A 13,962-nucleotide genomic window follows, 5' to 3' on the forward strand; every position below is an offset into this window, starting at 1 on the left:
AAAAGCTGTGAATGCTGCAGTCTCTCACCCTTAGGTACATTCTTTCTAAAATTGTTATCTAAGTTACCAACTGAGTGTCAAATAGGAAAAAATAGGGATGTATCTAATGCTGGTCTTACACAAAGAAGACCTGCTAAAATTAATAGAACTAAGTTAGTCATTTGTAATATAGTGTGCCATTTAGGCATAGGGCTCCTGCTGCTAACTAAGGGAGGGAAATATCTATGAGTTCATTGATAAATTTCACATTTTTGGCGAAAGTGGGAAACTCATTGGTCCTTGCTTTATAGTATTGGCTTAACATATAAACACATGTGTCAGAAGTATGAGCTGGTTCTACCTTATAAAGTACAGTATTTTTTGCTCTATAAGACGCACTTTTCCCCTCCTAAAAAGTAAGGGGAAATGTGTGTGCGTCTTATGGGGCGAATGCAGGCTCCATGGCTTCAGTGAAAGCAATGCAAAGCCTCCGGAGCGCAGTGGGAGCGCTCCCGCTGTGCTCAGGAGGCTTCGGGCGGCTATCCCTGAAGCCAGGAGAGCAAGAGGGATCAGTGTGCACCGATCCCTCTTACTCTCCTGGCTTCGCTTCACTGGAGAGGCGCTGCGCAGCTTTCCCTCTCCGCAGCGCCCCTTCAGTGAAGCGGGAGGAGAAATGGAAGGGGCTCCACTTCTCCTGCCGCTTCGCTGAAGGGGCGCTGTGCAGAGAGGGAGAGAATATTTTTTCCCTTGTTCTCCTCCTCTAAAACTAGGTGCATCTTATGGCCGGGTGCGTCTTACAGAGCGAAAAATACGGTGAGTGGCTTAGTCGGTAAAGCATGAGACTTTTAGTTTCAGGGTTGTGGGTTCAAGCCCCACGTTGGGCAAAAGATTCCTTCATTGCAGGGGGCTGGACTTGTGGTCCCTTCCAATTCTACGATTCTCTGTGTGTGATAATATGTATCCAACATATACATGCTGTGATGAATGTGTGCACATGTGGGGCAAGATGAGCCTAGAGGTGAATGCATGTGGACCTTGACCCACGTACCAGTGTGCGAACTATTTCCCCCTTTCCACAAGAAGCAACAGTAAAATCCCCCTTTGCACGAGAAAACTAAAAATGGGTGATTGCACTTGTGTGATTTGTTAACTTTATTAATGTTTCCCCCCTCTAGTATCCAACTAACTAATAATCAGAGTAAAGCCACTGGAAATAAATGAACTTATGTTCTTTGCTTTAGTTGAATGCAGCCTTCTGTGCGTGAGATTTTCGTTCTGCTGTTGGTCTTGCCCACATCTCTGCCATTATCTCTCTTTATGATGTATGCTGCCTAGATGCTGAACAGTAGATTATAATTTTCATGTTTATTACATTAGCCCTTCAGGACTGACCAAAAGTAGTGGGAGATAAAGGTTCCCTGCTAGGAAGCAGATGCTATTCCAGTTGATTGACACTTCATACCTTCTGTGTGAATTGCTGCAGATAAAAAGTAGGGCATACACATCTAAATTCTTAATGCCCATCTTTCTATCTTTTTATATTCTGGTCTCCTCAGCAAAACCAGACATTAATGCATTAGGGGCAGTGTGTGCTTCTCAAAAATTTGATGAAATGCATGTTTTTCAGTGACCATGCGGAGTGATTTTTTTAAGTAATTCATTCTAGTGTCAAAAATTCAGTCCTTGATATCTTGATTTTTGTTTTTATTTTATTTTTACTTTCTAATAAAGCGCCCGGAACTTAATTTGCACAGGTAATGGATGGGCAAATTTAACAATGGAAACCAAAGACTGCCACTTTTTTGTGTGTGTATACCTTGAAGCCAGGACTTTCTTTAGTAAAAATCGAGGTACTGGTACTCAAATCTTGACAAAAGTGTCGTGGGTTCTGGCACACAAAAGCTGCCATGGGCAGCAAAAAGATGGTAATGGCAGTACTATTACAAAGAGAACAGAACAAAACCATTGCTTGAAGCTTTCTAGAGATTTTGAGACATTGTTATTGAGCTGTCGTTACCCTTTGCACTTTAATTTTTGGTCTCTTGCTTGGTCTCTGCTGAAATTTGTCATGCAGGGTTTTCCCCAAGCTGTCTCCTAGAAAAACCAGACTCGTCCCCAAGAAGGATAGCCAGCACTGATGAAAATACAGAAGTGATCATTTTGAAGAGACGGTCAATGGCAGCCCCTGCACTGTGTCCGTGTTTTCCACTCCCTTGTGCCTGCAGACATTTTTTAAACATTTTGATAATTTTTTTTTAGTAAAATACAGGATGGGTGCTTAGCACACTATCCACATGAGCAACAATTAATCTCTTAAAAAACACCCCCAAAAGCAGTGCAAAGATACTTTCACACTCAGCACTGTCTTGACATTTCAAAATATTTCCATTTTGCCCTTTCTGTATCTTCTTTTAAGAGTGAACTTGGCTATACCAGACACTGCTCAAAATTCGGCCTATTCAGTTTCACTATCTCCTCCCCTCTGAGGTGTTTCTTACCATGACATTGGTGCCATTTTCCTTGGCAAGTGAAGTCACACCTCTTCGCCTTGGCTTTCCGCGAGAGGGGATGTGCATTGGGGAGCTGAATTTTTATTTCTGCTGCTGGTTTTAGTTGTAATTGAATTCTGTATTTTGTTTTTTACAGTATTTTTATTTTACTGTTTAATTTTGGGTTCGGTTTGTCTGTATCTGCTGCCTAGCATCTCCCAGTGAAGGACAGATTATTAATAGTTTTAACAAATAAATTAATGTTTTATCAGTAAAATTGTGATAAGCATTTGATCCCCTGTGGGGATAGCAAGAAAGCTAATCCTAAAGCCCTCTTCCCATGAATTGCCTTGGTGCCTCTGAAACATTATTGAAGAAATAATGGAAACATCTTTTGAAGGTTTTGAAATCCTTCCAAGGGTCTGACGCCTGTTAAGTCTTGTGACTTGACTGGGTTAGAATCCCAACTGGATTGTGATTTGGTGGGAGATTTAAAATATTTATACCTAGGACTAATGTGCCTTTGCTGCGAGTGAAAAGCATACATACATAGTCCACATTGTTTCACTGGTGGGCTGAATCTGGTTGCTCCACTGGTGCAGCCATACAGCCCCAAACTCATTGCTTCCCAACCTCCATCCAGGTTAAGCAGCAGAGAATCTGGTGCTGGTTGGTTGTGGTTCTGCCTCAATAAATGGTGCCACTTCTGGTGATATTTGAATCCTAGACTACCCAGGAGGTGCTTGTTCGTGTAAAATATGAGGCACCAATTAATTTTTTCTATAAACAAAGAGCATTTCAGTAATAAGGCATTATAAAGGATTCTGTATGGACCACCTAAGCCTTTGAACCTCAGCTTAATTAATGGACTCATCTGAAAGAGCACTGTTGGTTGCCCCCCATGTTACAGAACCCTGATTGGCTTTTGCCAGAAGTCAGGCTTTTAGTGTTGTGAGTCCTGTGTTGTGAAATACCCTTCCAGCAAAGATTCGGCAGTTATCCTCACTTTTTTTTGTTTTCAGGTGTCTCTTGAAGGCCATTTTATGGGAGCAGGCCCACATGGCTGTTTAAACTTTCTTGATGAGCTAGTCATTTCAGGCTTTTTACGGTGCCTTGTGTATTGAGCTGGTGGCAATAAAAAATAATTACTAATTATTACTAAATAATTACTAATTATCTCACACCTGTGAGAGGATGAGAAGGTGGTGATTTCACTAATACGTCACTTTTTATTGTATTCTGCAGGGAAACGATGTCCGAATTATCCTTGGCCAGTTCAATGAGGAAATGGCGGCAAAAGTATTCTGCTGTGTAAGTAAAGAAAAAGAGAGGCCGAAGAAGAGGGGGTCTCTGCAGACTTGGGTTTGGCCAATGCCCGGATGGGCAATAACTTGGGAACTCTATGCCACCTTGACAATTGAAGGGAAAGCAATAAATTTTCCCAGCTGATGGACGAAAGGACATGCTGGCTTTTGGACAAGGCAGAAGACTTTGAGAGGGCCTTAGCTAGAAATAAATGGACAGGCCATTTTGCAGGAAGCTATGCAACTACACCTGCCAGGAGAGAGGGTGGCATGGTGTCAGCGCTGGCTCAGATGCAGCTCAGCATACAAGACTCAGTGTATTTAATTCCTTATTTAGGTAAATCGCATACAGCTTGGCAATGCTTCCCAGCCGGACTTGCTCCCATTAAGCAGTTGCCAGGACTGAAGGCCTCTGCGCTCTTCTCCCCCCTGAGGCTCCTCCTCAGCCAGAAGTTTCCCAAGCAGCCTTAAGCTACAATGGTGGGGGGAACTGTGCTCTTTGTTCTGCCGCAGGCATAGCCCTCTGTGTTCTCGGAGGCGAGGGGGAGGGGAGCTTAGTACAGTAGGGATGGCAAGCTCCTGGGCTGCTTCTGCAGAGTCTGCACTGCTTTTTGCACCCGGCTCTTCTATTGACAAAACCTATTTGGTGTTTCGCAACTTTCTGACTAGTTGCAGGACCTTAGCCAGACCTAGCAGAGTACATGCAGAATCCACGGAAGCAATTGGCAACTTGGCTGCAGACAGGATAGAAGAAGCAGGAACCAGGAACTTGTAGTTAGGTGTTTATTATATACAGTGGACTATTTACAGGAACAGAACACGGATCTTTAGCTAGCTCTCTCATACACGACTCACAACTCCTACACTCACTGACACCCTGAACCACTGAACTCTGAACTCCAGAACTAACACATTCCAGTTAGTAGGCCATTAATTATCACTCCCTTGAGAGAGCTTGACCAATCAGGGAGCTGTCTCCATGCCTCTGTTATCACCAGGCAGACTTACTCCTTCAGATTGCCTTCTGGCTGTCTGCCAAACTTTAATTGCCTCTGTGTGAGTAGCTGCACGTACACAGTTTCCCAACATCTTCTTGTTTGCTTCTTCAGCATCCAACCATCCTCCCACCCCACTTCACCCCTGGACCTGCCCTCAGGGTCCCACCAGCACTCCCCGGGCTCTGAGCCTCCCTCTTCTGAGGCTTCCCCAGGTGGTTCCCCAGATGGTACCTCCCAACATTCCTTGTCATCCAGACAATCCCTATCACATGCTGTGGGAGGGGAGAGTATTCCAGATCCCAACTAACAACCATCTTTATCCATATGGCTCAGCTTGAGTGACTGAGAAGGAGCAGACTTCCAGTCTTGCGCTTTTTCTCACTTTGGAGCCCCATTCCTTCTTGTTTACTTTTTGGCCATCAAGCCTATATATAGAAGCTCTTAATGCTTCTGCATTAGGCATATTAATTATGAAGTTGTTTGTATCATAGCTGTCCTCAGTTGATGGCATCTTCTTGTGTATCCAGTACAGATGTATAAGTATATATTTAGGGTCTCCCTTGTTAAAATGTGTGTGTTCCTTTAGGTTCATTCCCCCCCCAAGAACGGTGTTTATTTTTAAGGAGCGGCTATCATAGCTGAGATTATTTAAACCTCTACAAGATTTTTATATATGTTGTAACTCTTTCTCCCCTCTTCTATGTTTCCACTGCAGGCATTTAATGAAAAGATGTTTGGCCCTAAATATCAGTGGATCATTCCTGGGTGGTATCAGAGCCACTGGTGGGAAAAAGCTATTCCAAAGCTTAACTCATCTCACTGTCTCACCATGAACCTTCTTGGCGCCATGGAAGGGTACATTGGAGTGGATTTTGAACCTCTCAGTTCAAAACCGATCAAAACCATTTCAGGAAGGGTGAGTTTGATTTCCTTTTTACCATTTGGAGCATATAAAGGCATGCAAAAAACTTCTGTCATAGTAGGTTTACAGCCCAGTCTTAAACCTTGAGGTGGCAGCGCAAAAGCAGGGCTTAAGGGTAGAGCATGGTTCTTCTAATGGGATTTTGCAAAAGGTTCTGATGAGTCTTGGATCAAGAACCACAGCAGGGCTGCTTTGGACAGATTCAGGGCTTGTCAGAGCAGAAGCAGGATCTCCATGAGGTGCTTCAAACTGAAGCAGCGATGTCCAAAGTGCTTCAGGGTGCTTTTTGGGTGGGAAAACCCCCCCGGTCAAATATTAAAGCTATCCAGCCCAAAAAGCCCTCTAGCATTATGCGTCACTTTAAAATACTGTTGTACACCACCCCAATCACCAACAGGCCAGGAGTTCCAGGCACTTACCCAGAGTTCAGTTTCCTTGGAATGAGGGACAGCTGAGACTCTGGTGTCTTTAGGATATATGGTTTATTTACACATATATGCAGCCTGAGCCTGCAATGGGTGGGGTGGGGGTGGGGAAGCTCACAGCATTAACACTCCAAAGTGTCTTGTTTCTCCCATAGCCACAGCTTTGGATTCCACCAGAAATCAGGCATGGCTCTGTCTCTCCCTGGCTTCTGCCTGCTTCTAGCTTCTAACTGAAATCAATAGGACAAGTTAGTAATGAAGGAAGCTCAAACTAAGTCTGGTTCCAAGCAGTTATTCTTAAATCAGTTTTCTCCAAACTAATGATACCAAAGGCACACTTTTTTCTGAATTAAAATGGGGCACATGCTTTATTTTGGCACCCAAAACATACTTTCAGAATGTAAATGGGTAACCGAGGGAACAACCTCAACTCTCTCCCTTTTGTCCTTCTAACTACCAGGCAGTTGAGGGAGTGGGGTGTTCATTTGCTCCTCTGGCACAAAGCTACTTCCTTTGTTACCTTAACAACCCATACTTAGGATGTTACCTAAGTAGTGGCTGGCCTGGCCACTCCAGCAATTGGAACCTTGTTGGACCCAGGAATTAGAAAAGACTCAGGCATACAGCCTTTGCACTTCAGACGGGCGGAGGGGAGGGGCAAAGCAAGGCAACTCAAATCAGCAGGTGTAATTTTTGGAAAATGTTCTATCAGAGGTGCTGCAAAAGTTGAAGCAGTCTTGGTTCACCCTGAAGAGAGGGAGAGAGAGGAAAAAAAATCATGTTGACTCTTGTTTATAAAAGCATGTACATATGCACCTCAGTGGTGCATGGATATTATTAAATTGTTTTCTGTTAGTAAACACAAACAATTATTTTGAGCTCTGTTTAGCAAATGAATTTCACCATGGCAACAGTGCCCCAAACAACATGAGGAAGATCTTGCTTATTTTACACTTAATGTAACGAGTTTAGAACTTGCAATGTTGTGCCATTTCTGGATTTGGCGTGACTGGACCATTCAATCCCTCCTGGTGGAGAGACCCTGCAAAATTGCCTGGAGGAGGGGTGTCCACTGAGCACCTGCATGAGTTACTGCCATGGGTTTATCTCCTTCAAATCAAGAACTAACCCCACCACCGTAGTTTACTGAGAAACATGAGGTTGTTCCCTTGGTTACCCATTTACATTCTGAAAGTATGTTTTGGGTGCCAAAATAAAGCATGTGCCCCATTTTAATTCAGAAAAAAGTGTGCCTTTGGTGTCATTAGTTTGGAGAAAATAATAATAATAATAATAATAATAATAATAATAATAATAATAATTTATTATTTATACCCCACCCATCTGGCTGGGCCTTCCCAGCCACTCTGGGCGGCTTCCATAAAAACCAAAAATACAGTAAAATATCACACGTTAAAAACTTCCCTGAACAGGGCTGCCTTAAGATGTCTTCTGAATGTCAGGTAGTTGTTTATCTCTTTGACATCTGCTGGAAGGGCGTTCCACAGGGCGGGCGCCACTACCGAGAAGGCCCTCTGCCTGGTTCCCTGTAGCTTTGCTTCTCGCAATGAGGGAACTGCCAGAAGGCCCTCGGCGCTGGACCTCAGTGTCCGGGCAGAATGATGGGGGTGGAGACGCTCCTTCAGGTATACTGAGAAAACTGATTTAAGCATAATTGCTTGGAACCAGACTTAGTTTGAACTTCCTTCATTACTAACTTGTCCTATTGATTTCAGTGGACCCAAGGGCAAGTAATTTAGTTTCGTAGGTCTAGGCAAGTCATTTTTAATGCAAGTCTACATCCACACCATAAATTCAAAGCACATTGCGTCTTTGAAAGAATCCCGGGAACTAGTTTGTTAAGAGTGCTGGGTATTTTATCCCTGTGAGGGGCAAACTACAGTTCCCAGATTTGTTTTCAGGAAACCACATGCTTTAAATATGCTTTAAACATAATTGTGGGGATGTGACCTGAGTCAGTAGTTGCCATGATGGAACAATATTACATGATGAATGATAAAATTGTATTTTTCTGCCCTGAAATGCTTCTCATTATTTCTTGAGCTCCACAGGTCTCTTAAGGGCTTCCATGGCTTTTGACGTTTTGGGCACAGATTTTAACATGCTGATCAGTGAACTGGCCTTGTATTCTTTTATACAGACACCACAGCAGTATGAAGAGGAGTATGATCAAAGGCGAGGGAATGTTGAGCCAAGTAAGTTCCATGGCTTTGCTTATGATGGAATTTGGGTAATTGCCAAAACACTTCAGCAAGCAATGAAGATTCTCAATGCCACCAACAGAAACCAAAAAATTGAGGACTTTAACTACACCAACAAAGAACTTGGAAAAATTTTCCTAGATGCAATGAATCAGACCAGCTTCTTTGGTGTAACGGTAAGCCTCCCTTCATTATTTTAAACTGAAGTCTGGTAGCAGTCTCTTCCCTGGGCACTATATCAGCTGCCGGTTATTAGAAATAGAAACGTCTGTTGTGAAAAGTACTTCAGAAAAGAATATTTTGAGTGCTGAATCAAAGTTTTGTTGCTTTGTGGGTGTTTATTCCGGCAAGGCCTTCAGGGAAAATCTGCCCCCAGTCAAGATAATCAGGGTATTAGGGTGTAACTGGGCATGGGTTTTCTCCTAGGCTTTTGTAAAAAGTTAGGGAATAGATGGGTAGTGGTTTTTAACCCCACGTTGGGCAGAAGACTCCTGCATTGCAGGGGGTTGGACTAGATGACCCCTGTGGTCCTTTCCAACTCTACAATTCTGTGAGCCTATGATCAGAGCTAGAGGGTTATGATTAGTCTTACTGCAGTTTGAAAAGGTGCATATAGAACTAGGGAGTCGTTTTCTCCAGCTGCAACTCAGGTGATTGCTTTTTCCAAACTAATTGGCAGTAAGCATGTATTAGCCATTCTGCACTATGCATTTGAGTGTACATCTAAGTTTATATAAATGCACTTTAAAAAAACACATAAACAAAATGTAATCAACGTTTGTCAGGAAGTTTCCTGAGAGTACACCAACAGGTGATAAAACTGGACTTGGTTGTCTCCTAGTTCCTCTCACCACCTGAGAGGAAGAAGACATCAGTGGTTTTCTTCTTCCTTATGCTTAGACATCATATCTCTTCTGAGGGGAACTTCAGTCCACACACTGTCTGTTAGCATTTCAGCACCTTGTGCTTTTCAATACAGCCTCTGGGACCATCTATGACTGGGTGTTCATCAGTATGCAGATGACACCCAGCTCTACCTCTCCTTTAAATCAGAACCAGTGAAGGCGGTGAAGGTCCTGTGTGAGTGCCTGGACGCGGTTGGAGGATGGATGGCGGCTAACAGATTGAGGTTGAATCCTGACAAGACAGAAGTACTGTTTTTGGGGGACAGGGAGCGGGTTGGTGTGGGGGATTCCCTGGTCTTGAATGGGGTAACTGTGCCCCTGAAGGACCAGGTGCGCAGCCTGGGAGTCATTTTGGACTCACAGCTGTCCATGGAGGCGCAGGTTAACTCTGTGTCCAGGGCAGCTGTCTACCAGCTCCACCTGGTACGCAGGCTAAGACCCTACCTGCCCGCGAACTGTCTCGCCAGAGTGGTGCATGCTCTAGTTATCTCACGCTTGGACTACTGCAACGCGCTCTACGTGGGGCTACCTTTGAAGGTGACCCGGAAACTGCAATTAATCCAGAATGCGGCAGCTAGACTGGTGACTGGGAGTGGCCGCCGGGACCACATAACACCGGTTCTGAGAGATCTGCATTGGCTCCCAGTACGTTTCCGAGCACGATTCAAAGTGTTGGTGCTGACCTTTAAAGCCCTAAACGGCCTCGGTCCTGTATACCTGAAGGAGCGTCTCCACCCCCATCGTTCAGCCCGGACACTGAGATCCAGCGCCGAGGGCCTTCTGGCGGTTCCCTCATTGCGAGAAGTGAGGCTACAGGGAACCAGACAGAGGGCCTTCTCGGTAGTGGCGCCCGCCCTGTGGAACGCCCTCCCATCAGATGTCAAAGAGATAAATAATTACCTGACATTCAGAAGACATCTTAAGGCAGCCCTGTTCAGGGAAGTTTTTAATATGTAACGCTGTACTGTTTTTAACACTGATTGGGAGCCGCCCAGAGTGGCTGGGGAAACTCAGCCAGATGGGCGGGGTATAAATAATAAATTATTATTATTATTATTATTATTATTATTATTATTATTATTATCTATGAGGGAATGCCATCGCTAGTTCCTGCTTCTGTCTTTATGGTTTGGCTATGGGGTTTGTTTCATTCATCGTTTTAATAAATGCTGGAACATTAAATTTGTAAGGCCCCTCAGAGATCATCTTTCATTTAGAAGGCAGAATAAACACATGCTGAATAATAATCTATGTAAATTAATGACGGGGGAGCAGTTGAATGTGGTCTCCTCGTGCGGAGATGACCATCATCACAGCCATAATGTGCAGACCCTTATACCATGTGCTAGGGATCTCTGCCCCTTTCCTGGCGGCCACCAGCTAGAAAGTGGTGATATGCAGCGCAACTGCTGCAGTTCATATCATAAGGATTTCTACACAGCTCATAGTTAGCCTGGAATTCACAAGTCAAATTGTAGCAATGGCTGCCAACTTAGACAGCTCTGAAAGGGGATTGTACAAACTCATGGAGAATAAGCTGTCTGTGGATGCTGTTCATTATGGATACACATGATCTCTGGTATCCCCCCTCTAAATACCAGTTGCTGGGGATCACTAATACTGTTGCACCCATGCCCTGCTTTTAAGCATCCCAGAAACATCTGATTGGCCACTGTGAACGTATAATGCTGGACTACACGAGCCTTTGGTCTGACCCATAAGAGCTTTTTTTGTATTACTACATGGGAACAGGGATCACGTGTATGTTTTTTATTTATCAATTCATCGATTTCTGTTTATGAACCACTTCCTGTAAACTGTCTCGGAAGCCATTTAACAGTAAACGCAGTTACAGCAATTACATATATGAAATATTATATATGAATTAGGAAAAAATAAAAGACCCCTGGACGGTTAAGTCCAGTCAAATTCGACTGCTCATCTCTGCTTTCAGGCCGAGGGAGCCGGCATTTGTCCACAGACAGCTTTTATGGGTCATGCCAGCATGACTAAACCACTTCTAGTGGATGGAAACGCCATTTACTTTGCCACTGCAGTGGTACCTGTTTATTTACTTGCGCTGGTATGCTTTCGAACTGCTAGGTTGGCAGGAGCTGGGACAGAGCAATGGGAGGTCACCCATTACGATTGGCAAGCCCAAGAGGCTTAGACCATACACGAGTCCTATATATATGAATATCATATATAAGAACAGTTCCAAATCTAGTGCAGATGTAGGCTGGGATGAAAGCCTTCACTTAAAATGCCTTTCGAAAAAGTTGTTAATTGTGCCTTTAGAAGTGCTACCGTATCTCACTGGGGCTAGGACCCTTGGTACCAGCAGAAATATTCATGGATTGGATCTAGGTGACTTCCATCTAATGTCTGGAAATACCCAGAGACCTGTGATGTGCTGAACTTCTCAGTATGTTAGAAGCCTCTGGGCATGCTCAGACAGGCTTAGCCACTCTTGAAATTAGAGCGCAGCAGCATTGAATTATTTTCCCTGGCAAAACTTTTCGGTGTTTTTACTTATCCACAGTTGCTTTTGCAACAGCTGCCGGCTTGAGCAATTAAGGAAGTGGGAAATCTGCTTTCAAGCTTTTAACAGGTGCTTAGGTATATCCCTTAATCAATCTAGGCTGTTGGACTTCATGGTAGACTTTCTCTACATTTCTCCGCTTGTGTCAACTGCAAAACAGAAAAGAGAGGCATTGGGCAAAAAAACTGGTCTCTCTGGTGATCTTTTGGAAAGCCAACCAAAAGAAAAATTAAATAGTGAGCAACCTTTACGATAGCTAATGAGCTTGACAAGCAGAAGGGATGTAAATATTTTATGGGCTTCCCAGTTCGGTTTCTTGTAAAGGTCGGTCAGGAAGTGCATCCGTTTTAAAGCATGCAAGAAGCCTTTTAAATAGCCACATTGATGTACACAATTCCCCAGGTGAAATTTTTTTCCTGGCTTGGCTTTTTGTCTGAGAGAAAACAACAAGGCATCTATAGACCACGCCTTTGCTTAAGGACCAGTATTGCCATACAGCAGGCATGCTCTGGGAGAAATGTGCACATGCTTGAAATCCCTGAGGAAATTCATAAGACACTTGCCAAGAAGTTCAGAATAATCGCCATGCTTCCCCCCTCTCCTGTTCCAAGTAGGATAAGAGGGTCTCTGCTGTGCTGGGAAAGATCTAGGAAGAACTAACTAGGAGGAGAGGGCAGCCAGCAGCAGGATGCAGTAAGGTAAAGGGACCATTAGGTCCAGTCGTGACTGACTCTGGGGTTGCTGTGCTCTTCTCGCTTTATTGGCCGAGGGAGCCGCCATTTGTCCACAAACAGCTTCCGGGTCATGTGGCCAGCATGACTAAGGCACTTCTGGTGAACCAGAGCAGCGCACAGAAACGCCGTTTACCTTCCCGCTGGAGCGGTACCTATTTATCTACTTGCACTTTGACGTGCTTTTGAACTGCTAGGTTGGCAGAAGCTGGGACTGGACAACGGGAGCTCACCCCGTCGCGGGGATTTGAACCGCCAACCAGTAGCAAGGCACAAAACAAGTCTTTCTCAAACTTAGGTCCCTGGCTGTTGCGGGATTCCTTCTCCACTGATCTCTGACCACTGGTCCTAGGGGTGATGGGAACTGTAGTCCAACAACAGCAGGGGACCCAAGTCTGAGAAACACTTCCAGAAGACAGAGAGCTCAGATACTGCAAAACCTGGGAAAACTCTTGAGGAAGTTGACCCTACCAAATATGAAGTGCAATAGAGAGCTACTCACACATTATATCAAATGGGTGGTCACATTTAAGATACAGGATGTTATTTTTTTAGGGAGCGAGTGGGGAGCCTGATCAGGATCACAGGAAGGCAAATTAATCCTCTCACCCCATGCCATGGATCGAATTAAAATTGCATCCTCACTAGCTGTTGTTTACTGCATGGAGGAGGTGGCCATTGGCACTAAAAGCAGCCTCTCTCCTCTCGTAAATAGCAGCTTTGGTGGGATGCATAGGCACCAGCTCCTGGGGAATGATGCACTCTGGGGGCTCCCCACTTTTTTTAGGGCCCCGGGCCCCCTTAAGGGCTGCACGTACAACAGAATATCATGCAATGTCAGGATATCACACGATGTTGCATTGGGCCACCTCAATGATCTGGAGAAGCTGGCGTTTCTGGCAGGGTGCATGGGCTGATACTCTTTGGTACAAGTGATGAGAAGAATCACATTTCCATCTCTAGCTTGGAATGGAAAAGGGGCAGAGATCATCCCTCCAGTTTCTGTGCTGTGCTGAGAAGCACGGCTCGATTACACAAGGGATCCCTGTTCTTGGGGCCAGAGCCTTGCATCAATTCATTATTTAGTTCAAGAATTTGTATACTGCTTAATCACAGCAGTGCACAAGAGCCCCAATACAATAAGACTAAGACCAAGTTAAAACTGTGGCACTGACTGGCACCTATAATAATAATAATTTATTATTTATACCCCGCCCATCTGGCTGAGTTTCCCCAGCCACTCTGGGCGGCTCCCAATCAGTGTTAAAAACAATACAGCGTTACATATTAAAAACTTCCCTGAACAGGGCTGCCTTAAGATGTCTTCTGAATGTCAGGTAATTATTTATCTCTTTGACATCTGATGGGAGGGCGTTCCACAGGGCGGGCGCCACTACCGAGAAGGCCCTCTGTCTGGTTCCCTGTAGCCTCACTTCTCGCAATGA

General features: G+C 44.5%; 1 protein-coding gene across 2 annotated transcripts in view; it reads left to right on the top strand.

The window, feature by feature from the left end:
* Positions 1–13,962, top strand: part of GABBR2 (gamma-aminobutyric acid type B receptor subunit 2) — a 300,773-nt gene that overhangs the window by 104,623 nt on the left and 182,188 nt on the right. For both annotated transcript variants that reach the window (XM_053397182.1, XM_053397183.1), the window contains exons 5-7: positions 3,714–3,779; positions 5,486–5,686; positions 8,279–8,515. In XM_053397182.1, the coding sequence (XP_053253157.1) occupies positions 3,714–3,779; positions 5,486–5,686; positions 8,279–8,515 (504 nt within the window). The remainder of the gene's footprint in view (positions 1–3,713; positions 3,780–5,485; positions 5,687–8,278; positions 8,516–13,962) is intronic.

The sequence above is a fragment of the Podarcis raffonei genome, chromosome 7 (assembly GCF_027172205.1).
Source record: "Podarcis raffonei isolate rPodRaf1 chromosome 7, rPodRaf1.pri, whole genome shotgun sequence".
Classification (NCBI taxonomy): Eukaryota; Metazoa; Chordata; class Lepidosauria; order Squamata; family Lacertidae; genus Podarcis; species Podarcis raffonei.